The sequence below is a fragment of the Strix uralensis genome, chromosome 24 (genome assembly GCF_047716275.1).
Source record: "Strix uralensis isolate ZFMK-TIS-50842 chromosome 24, bStrUra1, whole genome shotgun sequence".
NCBI lineage: Eukaryota > Metazoa > Chordata > Aves > Strigiformes > Strigidae > Strix > Strix uralensis.
The window spans coordinates 9382060-9404321 of NC_133995.1; the positions used below are offsets into that span (position 1 = coordinate 9382060).

The 22262-nt window shown below is 46.8% G+C and overlaps 2 protein-coding genes across 13 annotated transcripts in view; one reads left to right on the forward strand and one right to left on the reverse strand.

Annotated features, from left to right (window-relative positions):
• The window catches only part of MAGI3 (membrane associated guanylate kinase, WW and PDZ domain containing 3), a 72875-nt gene extending 69084 nt beyond the window's left edge, over window positions 1-3791 (forward strand). For 3 of the 4 annotated variants that reach the window (XM_074893572.1, XM_074893573.1, XM_074893574.1), the window contains one exon: window positions 283-3791. In XM_074893572.1, coding sequence (XP_074749673.1) covers window positions 283-1382 — 1100 coding nt within the window. In that variant the 3' untranslated portion in view covers window positions 1383-3791. The remainder of the gene's footprint in view (window positions 1-282) is intronic. The other variant, XM_074893575.1, reaches the window with a different exon arrangement.
• The window catches only part of LOC141954252 (protein PHTF1-like), a 28614-nt gene continuing 9965 nt past the window's right edge, over window positions 3614-22262 (reverse strand). Inside the window, exons 3-23 of one of the 9 annotated variants that reach the window (XM_074893577.1) lie at window positions 20681-20818; window positions 20096-20238; window positions 19043-19210; window positions 18430-18538; window positions 13382-13438; window positions 13223-13292; window positions 12651-12809; window positions 12257-12416; window positions 11371-11490; window positions 10391-10550; window positions 9233-9403; window positions 9074-9151; window positions 8201-8410; window positions 7679-7807; window positions 7015-7287; window positions 6569-6700; window positions 6337-6423; window positions 5929-6084; window positions 5530-5625; window positions 4881-5006; window positions 3614-4604 (exon numbers count right to left, since the gene is read on the reverse strand). In XM_074893577.1, the coding sequence (XP_074749678.1) occupies window positions 4584-4604; window positions 4881-5006; window positions 5530-5625; window positions 5929-6084; window positions 6337-6423; window positions 6569-6700; window positions 7015-7287; window positions 7679-7807; window positions 8201-8410; window positions 9074-9151; window positions 9233-9403; window positions 10391-10550; window positions 11371-11490; window positions 12257-12416; window positions 12651-12809; window positions 13223-13292; window positions 13382-13438; window positions 18430-18538; window positions 19043-19210; window positions 20096-20238; window positions 20681-20818 (2763 nt within the window). In that variant the 3' untranslated portion in view covers window positions 3614-4583. Of the gene's footprint in view, window positions 4605-4880; window positions 5007-5529; window positions 5626-5928; window positions 6085-6336; window positions 6424-6568; window positions 6701-7014; window positions 7288-7678; window positions 7808-8200; window positions 8411-9073; window positions 9404-10390; window positions 10551-11370; window positions 11491-12256; window positions 12417-12650; window positions 12810-13222; window positions 13293-13381; window positions 13439-13505; window positions 13650-13796; window positions 17841-18429; window positions 18539-19042; window positions 19211-20095; window positions 20239-20680; window positions 20819-22262 lie in introns of those variants that run through there. The other 8 variants (XM_074893576.1, XM_074893578.1, XM_074893582.1 and 5 more) reach the window with 8 other exon arrangements.

A 22262-nucleotide genomic window follows, 5' to 3' on the forward strand; every position in this document is an offset into this window, starting at 1 on the left:
TGGGCTGGTACAAGACCGTGTCAGTCCCGCAGAGATCGCGCCAGCGTTGTAAGCACGAGTGTTTTCCCAAATCACATCCTTACGGTCGTTGTAGGTTGTAGAACAATGCGATACAGAAAACTGACTAAATAAGATTTTGGGAGTATGCCACTACGTAATGTTTTTTTAAACTGAAGATTTCATATAACATCCTGGAACCTCAGTAGTATGCCTGTTCCTAAAATATTTAGTGATTAGGGTTTTTTTAGTCATTTAGTCAAATCTCTCACTGTTCACTTCCAGGTGATTGGGATAGTTCTAATCCATCTTCGTCAAATGTAATATATGAAGAACAGTCACCATTATCTTCATCTTCACATTCTGCTTCCCCACCTGAAGTGTGTTATTTACCAGTACCAGGAGAAGCTTTACCGAGAGTTCAGCTGTCTGAGAAACTGGAACAAGCAAAGAACACTGTGCCTGACAAGATAAGCACTTTAACTGAAAACCAGTTTGAGAAGAAGCTTCACTCTTCTCCCCAGAGAACAAAGAACAGATGGGAATGTCCCTCCAGCCCAGGGTTTGAAATCACAAAAGGTAGTTTGGAATTAGGGACCAGAAGAGACAGATCTGCGAGTCCAGAGATGTTAGTGGCTGCTGAGGGACACCCGCACACGGGATTCCACAGCCCCGGAAAGGGGGATCCAGAAAAAACCTACGGCAATCTCTTACATAAATCTGACCGTTCCAGAAAGAGCGAGAGTAAACCCACAGAAATGGGGATGAACAATAGTAACAAAAAAGAGTATTCCAGTGGAAATCGAGGAAGGTCTGCCAGTCCCCAGAAGCATCTCGGTAAGCAAGGAAACGTAGAGGCAGTAGGCAGGTTACAAGAATATCCAGATAGAACAGCCGGTGGTGATAAGACGACTGTTGAGCAGTTGAAAGGTGGAAATGGTAAAACAGGAGTCGCCAGGAAAGACACGAAGCAGAAAATTTCTGGAAAGACGGAAGGGCGGCCTCCAGAGCGACAGCAGGCGGCATGTGATGAGAATAATCTTCCGTTTGGTGACTCGAGGAGAAACACATCTGAAGATGAAAAAATAAAGAAATCAAATTCTGGAGAGCCAAGTTCCATCAGATTCAAAGCTTCCAGTCTTTCCAATATTCCTCTGCTTTCCATGGAGAAACAAAGGTGGCTGGAAACACAGGAGACTGTTGCGCTGAACAGACAACGCGGGGAGAGACACGTGGAGCTGCCCGATGAAACCAAAGATGATGGAATTTCCAAATCTGAGAACAGTTCTCCAGTCAAGAAAACACCGATAACTCCTGGACCTTGGAGGGTACCAAGCGCATGTAAAGTCACCCAAACAGCAGGTGTGGCTGAAAAACGGGTTTGACTGACACTTTTTTTTAGAACATGTTTTAATCAAGTTTCTAATAATGGTCATTTAAAAGCTTTGTTTCTTTTCACAAAGTTGTCATTTTTCTCAGAAACTGCTTAGAGGGTGGAAAGTATTTGAATTGTTCTTAAGTTATCTAAGCTGCATGAAGGACTCTTGGATTGCTCAAATGAAACTCTTCGTAAGCTGCTGTCCCCTTGTCCCGTGGAAGGCGGTGTTCTGCTGCTCCCGACGTTGCACTGCTACGGCTTGCTCTGATAGTATTGTGAGTTTCTGAACAAAATTATTTAATGCCTGTATTGCCAATGTGATCATGACTCACTTCTCGTTCTTGTGCCAAGTTATCTGCTGTATCCAGTCAATCGGATCCTTCTCATCTGTACCCCGCTCACAGACGAGGCAAGGTTTTTGTTCAAAATGGGTGTTTTCTCAAGAGCATGTTGCATGTTTACATAAGGAAATACATGTTCTTACTGGTTCAGTAAGAAGATGGGCGAGTTGGTTCTGTCAATTCTAGGGCAGCAAATGAGCCACTGCTGCTGTTCAGTTGAGGTTTTTTTCTTAAATTTTTATACCTAATACAAAATCATGTAGATAATTATATTTAACATAATGTTTTGTAATTTTGCTTTTTATGAACACAGCAAAATTGCTTTATTTTCTTGATTTGCAAGGAATGCTGACAGCAACTGTTTGCAAACATCTGAAAAGAGCAAACTCCAGGTTCTGTTCAATAACGTCGTTCCTTTGGTTTCCCTCGTGGCACTGTGGCACCCTTGGCGGAGCGGAGGCAGGGGGTGCACAGCTGTTCTCAGCCTGCCTGCGGGGCTGAGGTCCCATCTCATTATTTAATGTGAGTTAGGAACTGGGGTTTTCTCCCTCTGTAGAGACAATTGACCTTTAGGACAGAACCAGCTGCCGTAGTGGCTTCTTAACTGAAGTTCTTGCCTGTGTATAGTAGAAGTTTCCCATATTTCACTTTGAACGTGTGATCTGTTCTAGGAGCGCTACATCAGATGATGTACAGGGTACGTGAGACTTAAGATCTATTGTTTGGGCTAGAATATGTGTTTTTAAAAAAGGAATGTTACCACCAGAACCTACTGACACATCAGTCCTACAGCTGTTAAGAACAGCGACTGCCTAAGTTGAAGGGTTTTATTTTAATCATAGTTTTAGTGGTGATTTCCTGGCGTTAGGTTTTCAATGACTCCAAAAACATGGTAAAAGGAGCCCATTGGTCCAGTTTGCAGGAGGAGGAGGTGTAAAGGGTCAAACTTTACTTACCTTAAAATCCAAACTAATGCGATTTGCTATTTGAAAGTGACTTTTGGCTTTGGCCCATTTAATGTTTTAAAGCTTAATGAAGCACAGTGAGTCAGTTCTGAGTTGAATTCTTCAGAAGTAGAGATGAATACTCGAACAGCTTTTTAAACAAAGACTTTGAAAATTAAATAGGCTTTAAAGCAGATCTGAACTGTGCTCTGCTGCTTGACATGGGATGATCCATTGAGATTTGCTGTGTAGCATCACACGTACAAATACTCCCCGGTGCGGAGTATGACTGTGAAAATATTTAATACTTTGAAGTAGCCTGTGTAGATATTATCTGTGTATTCTTACCGAGATTCTGTTTTATGTTGAGTGTCGGCGGTTGCCCTGACCACTGAGTACAGATTCAGATGTTTAATACAAAGATGAATTAGCACCACTGAAATCACTGCCCTGTCATCAACTACCCCCACACTTTTTTCTGTTAATGTGACCTGATTTAGTGTCTTACCTGTGTGTGATTTCTCCTTCCATAGAACTCGTCTCTGTACTTACTGTCCCAGACGACTTAGCAATGTGGCCTTGGAATGCCAAGCAACGTATGGATGTACTGGGTGTAAATGTTTATATACTGTACAGCACCTTTATACATACTTCTGAGGTTCTGACTAGAGAGACCTGTAAATCGCTCATTATTTTTTATATAGATATTAAAAAGAAACTCCAGTTCATGGCCTGTTGGTTCTGCACTGTATAAAATAGATTCTTTGTTGACTTTCAGTGGTGTGATACTTCAAGCAGCTAAATCTGTGACCCGGGTTTTGCCCACAAACATAATACCCTTCTGGAAACCAGTTTATTACTGTAGCTTATTACTGGAAGTTTCCTTGACCCCTGTTCAGATAACAAATGTTCAGCAAAGGTGGTATGAAAATCATCGAGTCATGTAGAAACAGTTGTCAATGATGAAATACTTGTACTGTAGGTTTATTTGTATATTTTGATATATAAAATTGTCATCTCCTTTTACAACTTACAACTTTTCCTTGTACAGAAAATAGCTGTAAACAATTTACTACCAAAAATTCTTATTCCATCTCACCCCTCTGTGAAAGAATGAAGCTATGAAAAGTTCCTCAGTTTTTGGTTCTTTCATTACTAGGGAACAGCAGGTACTGAAGCAGAAGGTAAGTGTAACAGGCATCTCGGAAACAAAATGTTTTTCTCCTCTGCCTTTTCTAAACACGAAGGTGCTGCTGGGTGAGGACTTTGCCCTGTCTCTTCACTGAGCAGGCTCCTTCCTCTGTGCCCCAGGTGAGGCAGGACCACGGTGCCCTGGGGCTGAGCCCAGGCTCAGCTTAACTGAGGAGTTCCAGGAACAAAGAGCTGAGAGGAGCTTTCCCTGGGGGTTGTGGGTGAGGTTGTTCTCATGTACCTGCTGCTCTTGGATACGGTTCATCGGTTCATCGTTTATTTGCAGCTGTGCCACCCCTGGGGGGCAGAACCCTCCTGGGCAGCTGCTGCCCGTCAGGGCGAAGAGGCAAAGCCTGGGCCTTGCATCTCCGAGGGGAACAAACCCCCATCAGCGCCTTCGTGAAGCACCGGTGGGATCCCAACTCGCAGAACAGCGGCAGCAGCGCTGCTGTGCCCCCGCGGAGCTCTCACCCGGTGTCCGCTCTTGCTCTTCCCAGTGCCAGCTGTTGGTACCTGGCCCGGTGATTGGGTTTGCTGCATGCAGGCCCTTAGACCAGTTTATTCTGTACGTTGTAGAACAGTGAGGCAGAGGGAGAGCTGATACACACTGAGAATCTGTTTAAAAAATCATAATTACAGATTTCCACAGCTGGAGAGCACTTCTGCGTTTTGCCGGGGCTAGCGGTGATCTCTGCTCTGGCGGGGAGGGCTGAGGGCCGACGCTCGGTCAGTTCACGGTTTGATTTTCCATAACTGAAAAGAGATCCTGAGCGTGAGGGCAGGGCCGAGAGCCGCCGGCCGAAAGCTTCAGCTGCGGCTGGGACCCTGCACCTGTGCCACGGGAGGGCGAGGTCAGGCCTGTCCTTCCTCCCCAGCCTGGCTCAGGGCCATGGAGATTCGTTCTCCGAGTTACCGGGTGGGAGGAGCCCGATTCAAACCCACGACCTTCCCGCCCAGGGGCAGGAATCTGGCTGAGGTGCCCCTGCCGAGGTGGCTGCTGGCGGTTTGTGGGGGAGTTGTGACACTTACTCGGATGTTGAATCCTAGAAGATCACTTATAATGCCCGAGACAGCAGAGAGGATGACAACGCGGGTTATGTTGTAGATCAGTGGATTCATGGTCAGCCCATACAGCCGGAATGGAGTGTCCAGTTCCTGCAGTGAGGGGGAAACCAAATTCCATTAGTGCTCATCGATACCAGAAGCGATTAACGCCCCGGCTTGGCTCCCCCTGTGCTGCCTCCGCCCCCTCGCCCAGGTGTGTGTACAGGAATCCCCACTGTTTCAGGCTGCCCAGCCCAGAGATGTTTCCTAACAACCAGCTGGGCTGAGTCCAGAGGTCTCCTCTGCAGAGCAGCAGCTGCAGCATCTGCCTGGACCCATTCATGGGAGCTGGAGACTCTGCTCCCTCTTGTCCAAACCCCTGCTCTGCTGCTGGCAATGAGCTGTGTTCGTGCCCACCTCCCCTCTCACATCTAAATCGTAGGGAGCTGCTGCTCCTCAAATGTTTAATTAACCACACCACCCTTGTAGTGCTTGATCTTAGGCCGTGGCTGTAGAAGCACAGAAAAACCCCCATTGTGAGGCCGAACCCACCCCCTCGGGAGATGAGACAGGGCAGGAGCAGAAACGTGGCGCACAGGCCCCCCCCGGCCGTCCCTGCCCGGGAGCAGCTCACCTTCAGCAGCTTTGTCGATAGTTTCAAAACGTTGTTCACTAGCGACAGCTGTTCCTTCTTGTTTGGCTTCTTCTCCATCTTTAGGTACAAGTTTATCTGTGACAGGGGTGTTACAGACCAGGCGTTAACGTTCCAGCACTGGCCCCCAACACATTTCTGACTGACGTGGTAACACGTGTTAACCCAGAGACACAAATAATCTAGAATTTTAGAATTTGAATCTGTCCAGATGTTTAACAGCTTGTCCCTTGCCAGTGTTCTACTGCCTCCCATCCAGCACAAGGGTTGATTTCTAAATCTAAAAATTTGATTCCAGTATTTTTTAAGCTGTTTTGAAATGCAATAGTTACATCCAAACAAGCCCCAAAGCCAAAGGGAGAACAAGCGAAATGGAGATACCTGCTCGGTGAGCAAGATTGAGATATTACTGTATTTCTTGTTGGTTTCGGAGCCCAAAGATGCCAGACGTAGTAAAAAGAGAAGTAGTGCTGCCTCCCAGATCAGGAACTCCCAGTTGTAAGCTGCATTCAGAAATGTTTTGTGACCCTTAAGAACCTGTATTGGAAGCAGAAAAGCGGCACCATCGGTCACAAGTGAGGTGGGAGAAGTGTGGGGGAGCACCACCCTCACCCCCTGCTCTGAACAGCTCCACTATCACCAACTAAACAGCACAAAGCTCTTAAGAACTGCAACCGCCTCCGTGAACAGCTGCAGTTCCAGCACTTTGTAGGTTGGCAAAGGAAAAGCCTTCAGTAATTGGGGGGTTTTCCCTACTTTTTTTAAAAAAGCAGAAAGTGAGAATCTCACCTGGGCACAGCATATAAAAGCAATTGAAAGAGCCAGTAAAAAGATGGACGATACGACCACGTCCACGGAGCGCTGGGGGCCTCGGCGCTGCAGAAACAGAGAGTCGGGTCTGAGGGCACAGGGGGGTCCCCCACAAACGGCCGTAACCGCCCCACAGCGAGCAGGGCTGGCCAGTCACACACAGGTACCAGGTATCCCCACGGTGATCGTCACAGCCCCCAGCAGAACTCACCTTCAGGTAGGAACGAAGGGACAACCAGATCTTAATGTTTTCTACCTTCTTGAGTCTAAAGTGAGGGATTTCGTATTTCCTGGCTTTCCGAGCAGATGTGATGTGGCTGAAAAGCTTGGCGAACAAAAACCTCTGCGCATTAAAAACAAAAACAACAATTAATCTAAAAGAGGAGAGATCGTTTGGGCTTGATTAGTGGCAACCCAGGGAAGGTCGTTGGCCCAGGGGGGACAGGCAAGGGGGGACCATGGAGCACGACCTCGGGGTAAGGATGGATGGGTTAGGGCGCAGGACGAGCCGCGGGGCTGCAGCTGAAGCAGCATCAACAGCCGCTCCGGCAACACCTGAGGGTGTCAGGAGGTTGTGACAGGTGCAGGGGAGCCCCGGCAGCACCCCCAGAGCACCCGCCCTGCTGCAGGGAAAGGCCACAGGACGCCTAAACCCACCTGTTTGTATGTTCTCTCTGCAACACACATCATGAAGAAAAACATCCAGGTGAGGCAAAGTCTTTCAAGGAAGTTGATCGCGGACAAAACCACGACGGGGGCACTAGCAGGTGCTCCACAAAAGATGTGCAGAAGCTCCATGAGGGAAAGGGAGCAGAGCTGCTCCAGGTGGTCTGTGCGGAAGAGCCTGTAGAGGAAGGGCAGGAACGCTAATCCAAGGGTGATGATGTTTCCCAGCATCTGATAGCCCGCTCCTTGCTGGTAGGCATTAACCTGGCGAGCAGGAACAAAACCAGGGTGATTACCTGGGTTTGGTAACAAGGAAAAGGCGAGCGGGCGTGGCAGCGTTAGCTCAGTCCAGCCCTCAGCTCCCCTTCCCTTCAGAGCACAGAGTCTGAAACAATTCCACCCATTTCAGCCCAAAACCAACAACAGTCAGTCAATAAAACCACCACCTTCAGCACACTGCAGAGACACAGCCAACAATAATCAGCACCCGGTCTTCAACAGGACCTCCTAAAGCTTGGTTTACGGAATTTTTAAGGAAAAACATTTGGGACAACTCTACTTGCAGTTTGTATTTGCATGTGTAACTACTCTCAGGTTTTTCGGGGGCTGTTTTCTAAGCGCTGGGAGAGGCTGCAGTGCCTTGCAGCCCTCTTACCCTGCTCATGATGATCCCGCTGATCTCCAGCACAGACATGTCGACCTTCTTACAGTCGTTCCCTTCCCAGATCAGGGCACTCACTTTTGCAGACGCTGGACTTGTATTCTGCAGCCAAAACAAATGGTTCTGTAAAAGAGAAAAGAATGCAAAAGCTGTATAATCTGTTTCTGTCCCGCTATTAAATAATCCTTTTTCCTAGAAAGTATTTAGATTGAGAGGGGGATTCCAAATTTGTCTTTGGGTGAAAGACTTTGGCTTGGATCAGCAGTGGCCCAGACGCTGCAGGCGGGGAGGAGGGAGCTGATCCCTGATGCTGCTGGATCCCTCCCGAGGGATCAGCGCGACTGGCAGAACGGGCTCCCCCGGCACTGGGCTGCTCACAGACACCAGCAGCTTCAGACGTGTCCTGTGTAACAGCTGGGCAGACGGGGGAAGAGAGACACCTGCAATGGGGGGAGAGGCGGGGGGAGGTGGGGATCTCTCACAGCATTCTCAGCTACCGGACACAAATGAACCAACCTGCTGGAAAACATCCTCCTTCAGGTCCCGCCGGCCGCCTCGCACCGTCGTCTCCTCGCTGTCGCTGGTGCAGGACGAGCGGCACTCGGGCCCGTGGAGCAGATCATCCCAGAGCATGTCCTCGGTCTCCGAGTCATGGCGAGTGCTCTCCGAGTCCCTCCGGGTGACGCTGCAGCTCCGGGACCCCACGCTCAGGCAGGACCTCGAGTCCTGGGAAGAGCAAAACTCCCAGAGCACAGCCCCGCACCCCTCTGCAGAACCCCCTTCCTCAGCTCCCGGCCCACCCCCCACCAGGTAACGCTGGGGCGGTTCTGCCACCGGCATCTGGGCACGGGAACTCACCCCCCGCGTCGGGTCCCACCTCCAGTCCCAACTTGGCAAAATAAAAATTGACTTAGTCATTCTAATACAAAAGTTCTTTGGCTTTTGCGTAATCTCTTTTAAGATTTCATTTATATTTTGTATTTATTTATAGATTTTTATAATTCAATACTCATATTTTATTTCTATTTTATTTTCAGGTGGGGAGTGGCAGGGGGGAGGATAAAGTGATGAAGTGAATGAGTATATATCACAGAATAGATTTATATTTTTCATTTACGATCAGAATTTATTGGCGTAAAAGCTACAATACAGTGCTGCCTCCCAAACCACCAGAGCAGCTGCAGCAATTCAACACGAGCAATTGGAGGCAGCTTAGACCACACTACACTGCCAAGAGAGTGTTTGGTTTGGTTTTGTTAAACAAAGTAGAATTTGCACAGTTGTGAACAAAGGTTGGAAAGCTGCAGGGAGGGACCACACCTCATACCTGAGGGCAGCGACCATGGCCTGCCCCGCGGGGGAGGGTGTCCCTGCCACTTGTGATCGTACCTGACTATACAACGTGGATTCCAGTTCAGATTCCACGACACTGTCAGAGTCTCTGGCACCTTTCAGGGCTTGCTTGACCTGCCAAAACCGAAGGAAAACCAGCTCAACGTCCACAGCAAAGCGCTGTGGTGGAAAGTGGCATAAATTGAACACGAGTACCTGCGAGACAGCCTGGTTCAGAGAAACAAGAGGCCTCTTCTTCTTCTCTTCGTAGCTGTTGTCACTGGAAGCCCCTTCCACGTTCTGGTGTAACAAGACCCTTTGTGCCGTCACTTCAGCCTCCTCCTCGCTCGACAGCTCCTCCGAGACGCCTCTGTGGGTGCCGTCACCCTACGGCAGCAGGAGGGTGAGACACGGCCCGGGAAGGGCTGGCCCAGCCCGCACCAAGCTCAAACCAGCAACCGCTTGTCCCGCGCAAGATTTCCCCACAAATGCAGAAACAGAGTCCAACGTGGCGTCACAGAGACGTCGCAGATGTCAACTCGTTACCCCCCCCCTTGCCACAGAAGCAACGAGAGGGAATGTTGGGTGGGTGGAGCTGGGTTTGGGGCAAGGGCGGGAAGAGGCGGTGGCAGCAGCTCTTGGCTGCGTCCTACCAGCAACCTTAAGCCCAGCAGAAGCTATCCACGAGCTGGTGGCTGGCAGACCAGGAACACAGAATGGTGAGGTGTCCCCCTCCACCCCGCTCTGCCCCTCCCCAGACGCCTACAGAGGAGCTGGGACACACGGAGCCGCGGGGACTCCAAGGGAAGTTCTTCACATGGGAGTTCACACCTTCCTGGCCCAGAGGCGCCTCCAAAGGAACTGCACAAAGCTTCGTGTTTGAGTGACTTCGACAGAGGCCACGATGCTTCAGCTCTGTCCTCTCTCCCCAAGGGATGTTTCAGGCTTCAATTCCCACGTTCCCCCGAGGGGATATTGTGGGGAACTGTTTGCAAGGCAAATTGTTTTACAGAACTGCTGTTGAAAATCGCTAGATTATTTATTTTTAATCATTATCAGCAGTCTTCCTTAACTGGACATCTTGTGACCAGCAGTCTCTACAGCTGAAAGAGCATGTTGGTACAACAGCCGCTCTCCCAGGCCGGCTGTGCCTGACACACCTGACCGCTCTAACAGACCAGACGATGCCGACAGCGAAGCACCAGCCCCGTGTCAGCTGCTCGGTCGAGAAGTTAAAAGGGTGTTTTGGTTTCCCACATGCAAGCAAGGACCAGTAGGAGGGAGAATCTTCTATTAGATCAAACCAACAACCTTTTGGGCACATACAGAACACACTGAAATTTGCAACTTCAGATGGATCTTTCCTGCCAGTACCTGATGGCTCTTTTCCCCATCGGAAAGTTTATTTTTCTCTTTGAAGTGCAGCAGCCTGTATTCAGACCTGGCGGGTCGGTGTTTAACACCATTATTCACAGCATTCACACCATTTTCTGTCTCAGTCCCTTTCTCAGCTACCAACTTTACTCTTCTAATCCTGTGAGAGAAAATGCAATTAAATGCTTTTATGTCAGGGAAAAACTCTTTGAGGGGAACATCATGGTCTCTCTCACTTGCCACACAGGTACAACATTAAACAACACCCCTACGGGGACACACAATTATCTTCTGCTGACAGGCTCTTTGTGTCCTGGTTCTGCTGAAGGGACGTATCTGCTCACTCTCACTGGACGGTTCGTTTGTAACTCTAACAGTATCTTAAAACTTCTAAACCCAGAGGAAAATTTTTTCTATTATTTTGAAAAAAATAAGTAAGAGCAATTCAGAAGACAAAAAGTCCTCATGCACAGAAAGGACCTGTCAGTTGAAAACTCATCAAGAAACTCACCTGAGAAAGCAGTAGAAGACAATGATATATTATCCCCAAATCTATCCTCCTTTTCCTCGAGTTACTTTTAGAAAAAAGGTGGTAAAGTGAGATGACTATCCAAGCAACTTAAACTAGAAGGCACAATTGCTTCTGGACATCAGGTAAAACAGCAATATAATCTGAGCATACACACTGAAGAGAGGCCACTTGTCTGATAAATGAAAATAAGCTCCATCACTTTCTGCAACTCACCTAACGCTGGGTTTTAGCCACAGTGAGAGACACAGCGGGATCTCCTACTACGGACACGCTGAAAACTCATGAGGAGTCAGCCTGCTACAACACCAACAGTGCTTTTGGTCCAAAAGAAACTCGTTAGCAGACTTTGGGGACGTCAGTGACAGTATACATTCTGTCTTCATCTTCCAGATACCAAATTGTTCACAGTGTCAGTACAAATACAACAAACCCAGTGAAGATCACATACCTCCTTTGGAAAAGCATACTAAATAAATTAAGAATGGATGCAGATTCAGACTGCTCTTCTTTACTGTTTTTGTCAGGAGACCAACTGTTCCCATCGACACCCACAGATTTGCGTAACTTCCTGATTTTTAAAAAAAGGAGAATTAAATTTGCTTAGCAAGCGACTTTTAGGCCTTTCTTAACAGATCTGAATCAGATTTGAACAGCTTTTTAGATGCAATTTTTCTTAAGTCATGCAGACAGAATGCTTATTTCCAAATAAAATAAATTTTATTTGGATTAACAGAAACTGTGCATATACCCACAGGACATCAGTGTATCCCTAGTAAAGGATTCAAACAGACAAAATCTGGACCAAATCTCTGCTGCGGGAATCTAACAGAGGCGAACCTCTACCCACATCCATCATCCTGTGTTCAAGTGTATCCTAACAGTGCTCAAACGGAGCGGGACACCTAACAGTCAAAACAGTAAAACAGGCGTAACAACGCACAAACCCCCCGCACTGAACCCCCACTGCCACCATCTCCCTGTCCTCAACACCCACCCGCCACTCCCGCAGGACACCAGACTGGTCTGAAAAACCTTGGAGATGCCTTTCTGTGCAGAACAGCCTCCCCTCCCCGCCACAAAAAGCGGCCGTGTTAAACAGCCACGTTAGGGAGAGAAGGGCCCGACCAACAGCTAAGCCAGACCTACCTGACCAGGCCCGGTAAACCTGCAGCATTTGTCTTGGTTATGAGAAGATTACACGCAAGACAGAAAACACTCATTTTCACCTTTACGGTTAAATAACATATTTACACAAAAATAAAAGAGAAGGTATTTACCCGTTAACTTCTACCACCAGCAATCCTCCCCGCGCTCTGAACCCGTTCCCCGCTCACCTCCTCCGCCGGCCGAGCCCGTTGCTGCCCGAGGGTCTGTTGATCTGGGTGGACACTATCTGACAGTGAACGGTTCCCATCAGCAACATAAGGCACATCGGTCCCATGACTTCACTCGCATTCACAACAGGCATCATGAAATACAACACAACTGCTATGACTGGAAAGGAGAAAGCGGTATCAAATACAAAAATTAACAGCACGGCCCAATTCTGTCTGAACTATTTACTTTTACTCTGTTTTATCGTTTCTGCAAATGCTAGTGCCACACATCTTGAAATCTGCATTAAGCAGGTTTCAGACAGGATCCTTGTGCTTTGGATCACGGGCTACAAAATGATGTCCCATTCCTTGCGGAAAAAGGATTGTGCCACAGACTGCTGCCACCTCTCACCTTGCATAACGTAGAGCACCAGGAGCCACATAAAAATACGCTGGGAAGTAACCTGTATCCACCACTGGCTGAATAATGGAAAAAATACAACTCTCACAATTCCTTTCCGAGTGAGCGATGTCCAGGGAATTTCAGGCTTGGCTTTGGCAAATGTAGAGCCTTAGAATTAAAGGAAAAACAAACAAGTCATCAACCGTGAATTACAAGAATTTCCTTACAACTTCCTCTTCGGCCGAGGCCAAACCCTGCCACAACGCTGCAGCTGAGGAGGGTGACAGTGGCCCAGCCCCAGGCTGTCCGACCCACAGAGCTCCCACGGGCGGGTCTAAAGCCACCCCTCAGCTTATCTCCGCGCCGCCTGCCGGCCCTGCCCAGCCGCAGCTCTGCTCTCACCCAACACTTGGCACCGCTCTTGCGGACCCACCCCAACTCCTCCTGCCTCTGCTCTCAGGCTGTCAACGCTCCTTTCGCACCGATGCTGGCGAGCCCCGAGGTCAGGGTTCAGCGCCGCTCCGCGCCGCGGCTGGCACCGTCCCCGCGCGGAGCCAGCGCCTCCCTCACGGCGCCCTCACCTCTGATCAGATCCACGTCGATCAGGTCAGGCTGGATGTGACCCTTCTTCTTCGGCTTGGTTTTGAAGCCCTGCGAAGCCGAAAACAAAGGCCTGTTGGCGGCGAGGGGAGCCGAGCCCGGGCCGCGAGGGCGGCGGGAGCGGCGGCCGCCGCCGTTACCTTCATCTCGGTCTGCTCGATGGATTTCTCCCATATCTGCTGGTCGTAGGCCCCGATCTGGAAGGAGAGGAGGTGGCTGAGGGCACGGCCGGGCCCGCGCCCGCCCGCGCCGCGCCCCACTCACCTTCTTCTGGTACCAGGAAATGGCATCCCTGTCGCGAGAGGCCATGGGACGCGGGGCGCTGCGGGCGGGGCGCGGGGCGCTGCGGGCGGGGCGCTGCGGGGGCCCCGGCCCGGCCCGGCCCTGCCCCGCCACCGGCACCGGCCCGGCCGCTGTTACCCTGGAGACCGCCGCCCGCCCGGCGCTCGACTGCCTGCGCCTGCGCCCCCGCCCCGCCCAGGCAGCACCAGGAGAGCGCCGAGCGCGGCCCCGCCCCGGCCGCGGCTCCAGAGCGGAAATAAGCAGCCAGGCAGGTAAAGGACAAAATCAGACTTTGTTTATTAAAAAAATACTTTACAGGAAAAAATTCTATGCATTCCGCTGGACTATTTTACAAAGAAATAGCTTAACAGTTTGACACTCGTGTACAGTCAGCTACTGACAGAAATGCACTGCGTTAGAGTATTCACAGAGGCCCACGCCGCACTGCTCCTCGGAAAACCTCTTGGAAACACTTGCTAATGTCAATAAATATACTAAGGCCGCACAAAGCAAACAGTCTTCCAGGCAATTGTACATGTCCTCTGTAGGCAGAGACCTTAGATAAATTAAAACCACAGAAAAAAATCGTAGCTGCCAATCAAAATCAAATTAAATCACAAAAACAGCAATACAGAAGTCTCTTTACATGTTGTACAAAGAAATCGGAAGCGTACGTATTTCTCTAACACTCAGAGCGCCCCGCAGACACCTCCTGGGCCCCTGGGCCGTCGCTGGGATCCCCCAGCACCAGCACGTGCCGGGGGGGCTCTCGGGGGCAGAGGGGCCGCTGCAGCGGAGCAGAACCAAGCCTCCCCCTCTTCTCGCACCCCTTCAGCAAGTACAGAGCTGCCAACACTTCACACTTCTCGGAAACTACAATTCCAGAGTTTATTACTCAGACCTGACAACGGCAGGCCACGCCAGATTAAGGACTTGAGCTCACGCCTGTGGGAAAAGCTCTGACAATCACCCTCGTCCAGGGGAACTAAAGTGTAACGCGCAGGAAAACTGACAGAGCACAGCTGAGAGCCCTTTTTCTGTATACCTGTGAAAAATGTTGGTTATAAATCCCCTGAGAACACTTCACTGAGTGTCCCACCTTCCTGGAAGAGAACGTGTCAAGTACCTGCACAGAATGACTTGCAGCGTGTCTGAAGGAGAGAGGAAACTGAAGCTGACTGATATTTCACCTTTAAACTGCATTTTGCTCACCCACTTCTAGCACAACCGAGCCACTCACCTTTATCCCCAGTGACATTTTTAGTCAACAGCACTTTATTTAAAATAGAAGCCTGAGCCCCGTATCTCGAAGCTGATCGCTCCTTAGACGGAGCGCGTGGTTAAAGCGCATCGAAGCTGATATTTAGGTAATCGATTTTTATAAAGTTTGCTCCTCTCTCCCTCAATCTTCCAAGCACGCTAGAACAGCACACCAGCAACATTCAAGTCATTTGAAGATACGTTTCTGTATTTAAATCTGACATTAGATACTAAGTTAGTAACTGAACGGAACATAGAGAGAACATGATACTATTGGTCATGTCCCTCCACCCAAAGAGATAAGTCAGAGCATTTTCCGGGTATTTCAGGCTGTAGTCACAGATTTCACTAAAGCTTCAGTTTCGAAAGCAACATGAGCCACTCTGGCCTTCTTCCTCTACCCATCTGAAAACACGCTATTAGAATTTACGGAGGGCTTCCAAACCGATTCCCTCCTCATTCTATTCCAACTTCCACTACGAAACAGACAAGCTGGCATACGGGGGCTCTCGATCTGTTTGTTCTGCCTTTGCAGTTGTGTTTGCAGACTCACTGTAGCATCTGCAGATGTGTCAATTCCTGAGTGATTGCACGCAGTGCTGGCTGTCAAGGAACGGCCACCTTACCGATGTACCTCTACTGACACGACCAAAGAATAGCACATGTGAGAAGTGAAATGGGCACTTGGAAGACTAGCAGACTTCGTAAAAAGGAAAGAACACCCTCGGGTAATACGATCTCTGAATGTGAAGGATGAACTGAAACCACTATTGCCTGTGAGGAATTTTACTTTGCACAACCCTTAAAGCTATGAAATTCCTCTCAACATAAGAAGTGGAAAAAACCCACCAGAGAACAGACGGCTCATTTCTGAACCAGTCTGGGTCATCTAGAATTTCTGCTAAGATTAAATTACACCCCTGCATGAATCACATTACTTTTCATCATAAAAGCTTTCCATTCTAACACCTTATTTACACAGATTACTAAACAAGTCACTACCACTTCAATCTGTAAATTAGTTTTAAATTGAAATATTTCCTAGTCCTCATTTTTGTACCGAAGACAATACATACATACACATAAGGAGTAATACAGGTTCTAACTAATCACTGCAGTATCTTCTGAGGATTATTTTTCTATCAGTTTAAAATAGTGACCTCTACACTGAGGTGCTAATATGTATATAAAAGCCTACACAAACAATATTGCACAAAGTAAGATTTATAATAGAGTAACATATTTTAGAGACCCTTATAAAGAGAAGAGTAATAATTGATATTAAAAAGATGCATCCAGAACTAACACAGCATCTTTGCTTTTGTCTAGTCTAACATAGTGTTTCAAATCTTTCCTACCCCAGTGAGGATTAGAACAAATAAAGTTATCTGGAGACAGCTTAAGTTGCACCAAAACCCAACTTGTACTCTAAATGTGGGGAGGGGGGAGGGAGAGAGAGAAAGGGACAGGACTTTTCCTTTTGATGACTGGAAAGGGCAGTAATAAATGGGGTGAAAGTCAAATACAGATTACACGTTAACATCCAGAAATATTGAAATATTATTTAAAAACTGTTGATAGCTGACACTCCACACATGTAGCACGTGCCACTGATTTTTCCACAGTACCTGGGCACCCAGAAGCTACACATGGAAAAAGCAGTCCAATGCCATAACACTTTTTCTTGTGAAACAGTAACACAGAACTCCCCAGGATGGGGACGGCCTCGCTGTGTACGTCAGTTACCAACTCCATGCTACTCTACCAAGTGCATCAGTACAAGGGGAAGTGTGGTTCCGTCGGACACGTTACGACCTGATCAAAACAAGCTGCCAAGTTGGTTAGTATTTTAAAGCCTTAAAGTGCTCAAAGATAGCAGTTTCCTCCACAAGACTACCAATAGGTTCTCTAATTTTGACACTAGTATTAATCATGTTCAGGGAAAATGTATTTTGGAAGCAAAACCCTCACACCAAACGACATAAGCAGTGCTATGAAAGTGTTAGGTCAGTAAGTCATTGCATTTTAACAGGATCAGACACTTCAGTTAATTTTACAGATCACCTTTGTAGGAACTGTAAGAAATAGAGATCAGTTTCTATAGCTTGTATATAAACCAACGTGTCAAGAACAGACATACCAAAAATTTCACAAATCATCAAAAGTGCTGTGCTTTTTTTTTAAGCAAATAAAATGTGCTGGGAAAGTCACTTTGCAAGTCTTCTACAAAAGCGTCACTTTCTGGTGAAGATTAGAGATAAAGCAAAAAGTAGGGAAATAACACTGACCGATGTAGTTCAATCATTTTATGCTCCTGGAGGAATTTCATTCTGACTTTGAGGAGATACTCAATATCTCTTTACTTAAACAGAAAGAAGTGGTAGACCACTGTTACAGGTTGTACTAAGGGGTTAAAATACAACTTGAATTTTGCATAATCTGTGTAAAAAAGATATGCTTGACATTTTGGAATGTCACCTTTCTTTATAGAATTATAGGCAAGATTTCTCCAATAAAACATAAGCCAGTTATAAAACTATAACTTCACATCAAAATTTTAAAAAGTTGTTAAAAAAATGTTTGATTATATACATATCACACAGAAGAGCCTGCATGATCCTGCGGATTGTGTTGCTGATCAGACTCTGTTTTAAAACCTGGAAGGGGCTGGGCCTCCTGATCTGGTTGCACAAGTCCTGATATTGAAGAAACAGAGGAGGGGAGCACCCCTGTTGTAAGCTGCATTTCTATACCTGGTTCTTCAGACTCTATTTTTACACTCACACACGGGGGTTCACCTTCTGACTCTGTCTTTCCAGGAACATTACTGTTCAAGCTTGAATTGCTTTCTGCATTTGGAGAAGTCTCCCCCACAGGGTGATACTGTTTAAGTCTTATGTGCCAGGCTAAGCTGCAGACTGCTGACACTGTTTTGAACTGATGAATGACATTTCTAGGGATGAAGTAGATGTCATTGTCACACAACTGAATTCTAGCATAGCGAATGCCTTCCCGTCTCATTTGGTTTAGTTTGGCTTCATCCACCCATTGAACACACTGAGAGAAGGAAAGATGGGAGAGTTAGTGGTGTACTCTGTTTAAACATTTCAGTATCCATCTATTTTCAACGTACTTCATGTCTAAATCAGAATGTTTCTGTTTAACAGGTAAAACTTCAAATTTAAATGAGAATTGGACTACTTAAATGTAATTGCTCTAATGCACACATCTTAGGAGAGGACAATGAACAGCTGAGAGCACTCTGCAGTTATCGCTGAAAACAGCAGGTTCGACACGAGGCTGCACTGTTTTGGCTGACAGGACTGAGCTTAGAAGCCTCCACATCCTAAGACAGTGTCAGTGTATTAGAAAAAGCACAAACGGGCACATACGACTTCTTAATCCACTTCTAATTGTCCCTATAGCACAGATCATGACTGACAGCACAAACCCCAGCCTGGTGGAAAGGACAAGATGATGGGTGTAGGTCCCTTCCAACTGAACTACTCTATTCTGAAACATGAGAAGGGAAATCGCCCAAGAGCTGTGAACTGGGGACCACCGAGGATGCAAAAGGGGCTGGGAAGCTCTCAGGAGCTGCTCCCAAACCGCTAAGAACGAGCCGTCCCTCGGGGAGGTTCGATACCTGTGACACTGGAGGTTCATGCAGGTCCAGCTGAAGTCTCTGCACAACGTCAGTGAAATCTTCAGCATGAAAACAAACCACATCTTTGGTTATACGAGGCTGGTCACTCCTAGAAAAAGATGAGAATTCGAGGAATTTTTAAAGAATTTCAGTTATAGAGAATTACAGCTCTTTCTAGCAGAAAGTGCCATTGAACCAATGACCCACTTCAACTTTACACTGCGCACAAAGCCTCGTCGCTTCTCAATAATTCACAGATTTTACAGGGGTCGGGGTTGGGACCGGCGCTGTTTAACATCGTTGTTGGGGACAGGGACAGTGGGATCGAGGGACCCTCAGCACATTCCCACCAACACCGAGCTGTGTGGTGCGGGGACACGCTGAGGGAATGATCCAGCCAGAGGGACCTGGACAGGCTGGAGCCCCCTTGGACGGGGCTCTGGGTAACCTGGGCTAGTGGAAGGTGTCCCTGCGCGGGGCAGGGGGGTGGCACTGGATGGGCTTTAAGGTCCCTCCCAACCCAAACCACTCTGTGAATTTTCCTTTTTGAAGAGAGAAAATGTTCAGAATCACGCCCTCCCTACCAGCATAGTTGCATTTCAGTGGCACTTACCACTCCCCAAACTGCACAGCCTTCAGAACACCTACAGCAGCCGTACTCTGCCAGTCAAACCCTTGGCCCACATGGTCAGCGTGAGCTCTTGTTCTGTCTTCAAACAGAACCTCGCGGGGCTCACTGGTTCGAGGTAGGTACTGGAGATTCTTTATTTCGTTCATTGACCTACAACAGGATAAAAAGACATACTAAAAAATGTTTCAGACTACTAAAAAATAAATACTTGTATTCAAATAACCTTAAAATGTTGTGTGCTGCAGGCTTCGAATCAAAGACCAAAGCACTTCCCTCTGATTTTTTTCCTAGGTATTTATTCAACAAGAGATTGAAACAAATACAGCAAAGTACAATTCAGGTCACGAGATCAAACTTTATAAAACAAATCCAATCACCAAAACAAAATTTTTTGTTCACTTGTGCTGGAAGAATTCTTCCAGGAATTTAATGTTATGTAAAAGAGAGCTACTTTAGTAGATGCTGAAGTTTAGTTATTTGGTAGTATATCCAAAAAATCTGCTTGAAATTACAATTAAAACACTCTTCCAATTCTTTATCTCCTAAAATTGGTTCTACAACACACTTTTTCTGAGAAAGACAGCAAGTGCCTATGTAAACCACAGCATTTCCTGAGAAGGCAGAAAGCATTAGAAGTGCTTTAGCACTAACACTAAAATGTGACGTGAACAGCGTCAGAATCTCTGCTGGTTTAGAGCATTTCACCTGCCCCCACCACCAACTCTGCTCTTTCCGCAGAAATCAGATTAATAAAACAAGTCTCCTGAAGGAAAATGAAAGGGGTGTCAATCTTAAGACAGCACTGACCTAGGACATACTCCTATGAAAAGTAGTGAAATAAAATAACCATCATAAATGAAGTATTTGTCTTTTCCACCAAGCCAGTTTGAAACAGAAACGAAAATGAAACTTAAATCTGCGAATCAGCCTTCTGAAGAACTAGTGAACACAACGTACTTAGGCCTTGTTCTCAAATCTAACACAGGCATGACTGCAGTGTTTACCTTTAATACGGAAAGGAAAACAAAACATTACCGGCGCCGTTTGAATGGCGATTTTGGCATATCAGCTGTCGGGATCATCTGCTCTCCTGGTCTCACCCACATTATGGGACCATCATCACTTTGTGACCTGCACTGAAGTCTGAGACTAGAAAGAGTACCCCAGGGCAAAGTCATCTAAAAGAAAACAAAAACAAAACAACCCACAAAACACACATAACACAAAACACTGGGTGAGATAGAAAAATTAAATGATGCCTTTGGTAAAACTGGTTCAAATTTGCTGTCAAAAGAATTGCACAGTAACTAAAAAAAGTTTGAGAGGTAAAATACATTCCAAGCTAACTTTATCAAACTTAGCTTTTAAGGAAGTAGATTATATGTAGTGCATATATATGATAAACTGTACTTAATTTTTTAATTATTCACACAGCTGTAGCTACCTGATTCACCACCTTTCACTTGGGCGCAGTGAGGAATGTACCTCAGTAGCCCAAAAGATAAGCACATCAACAGAGAAAAGACTTTACGGTTTATAATTACTTGGAAAAACATAAAACTTCGGAACTGTTTAAATATCTATAGGGCTCTAACCAAAACATCACAAGTTACTGCTTACTCTGAGAAACGGAGATTCTTCTAACATATCTAGGAATTCTGGGAAGTAGTCCCCAACTTCTTCATCCACTGCTCCAACAAGGCTGATCTGCCGCATGGGTCCTGCTCTGTAGGTTCCACAGCAGTACGTTCGATTGACCTGCGTGGCCAGAAAGGAAGAGACAGTACCACCACTGCTTTAGTTCCGGCACAAGAGGTTAAAATTGATTAATGTAATGCACTAGACCCCAGCTGAGATGACTCTTGGGCTCATCTACACCTATTTCATTAGCGATGCCTTTGGAAATAAGCACAGATGCCATAGGGCATCCCAAAAGAACTCCCCTCTGTATTACTGGCAGGAAATACTTCTGATGTCTGAATAATAGCAAGTTAGTATTTGACTAATTCAGGAACAATTCAACACTTCCAGGCTGACTTGAAAACTCCACCACAAAGTTTTACTGTGACTCAGTCCTTCACCAGCAAACTTAAACCCCACTAATTTGTGCAGCCGACTGTTGCTTCTACATGTCAAGCTGCATGCTACAGGAATACGTGTGTTCGTCACTTCAGTCATGTCCACAGGTCTTTTCCCTGTGACTGTAGGGAAAAATCTACGTGGTTCTGATAATATTGCTATAGTGTATATATAAAATTGGACAAAAAATTGAGGAAATGAGAGGTCTAGCTAGAAATCCAGTGTTCATGTACAACAATTTTAGGATTACCATTTGCAATATAACCTGCTGTCACGGCTGTGGCCAGAAACACTTTAATCTCACTTACAGCTTTTTGCTGTAGCACAGACTGTCCCACTTTCCCAGGTCATCTGGAAACTTTTCCTGCCAATTTCCTGTTCCTGGAGGAGAACCACTGGCAAGACTCCAGCCTCGTCCTATGGACTGCAGCTATAACGTGCCATATGGCCACAGAGTAGGTTGGATGTAGGTGCAGCAGCTATTCAGTCTTAAAAGATCAGAAATTCTGCCATCATTGGTCCGTTTTGTACACTCAAGTTGTGCCTGAGCCCCAGCCTTCCCTCACTCTTCAACAGCCCCTCTACATTCCTCAAGTGGTTCCAGTGGTGAAAAACTCCAGGCAACCTCCACGGCTCAGTGGTGGGACAGGTACAAAGGGCAGAGGCTCACTGGTAAATTTGCAATTTTATAGTCATGTTCAGAAAGTGTGATACCTTTTATAACTCCATTTACAGATACATGTATGAAGCAGCTTAGTTTTATGTTTTCTAGTTTCAAGCTTTGCAGTTTAGCCAACAAACCAGATGTAGTTAAACTACTCCATGAAGTTGTTAAAGGTATATTAGGAGAGGCTAATAAAGCAGGAGTTACAGTTACTGCTGCAATTTTATCCTCTAGCAGCAACCATAGATATTTAGCTCCTTAATTTAGGAGTTTAGCTCACTCCTATTTCCAGAGTCCTCCTTTTTTATCTCTGTATATATGCAGTTGGCAGTGCTGCAATGATTGCACACGCTTACATGTTAATTAACAGCTAAGTAGGAACCCAAGAGGACTTCACATGTAGCTTTATTCCTCAGCCCTAAGCCAAGCGCTGCACCACATGGCCTCCACCTGCACAGG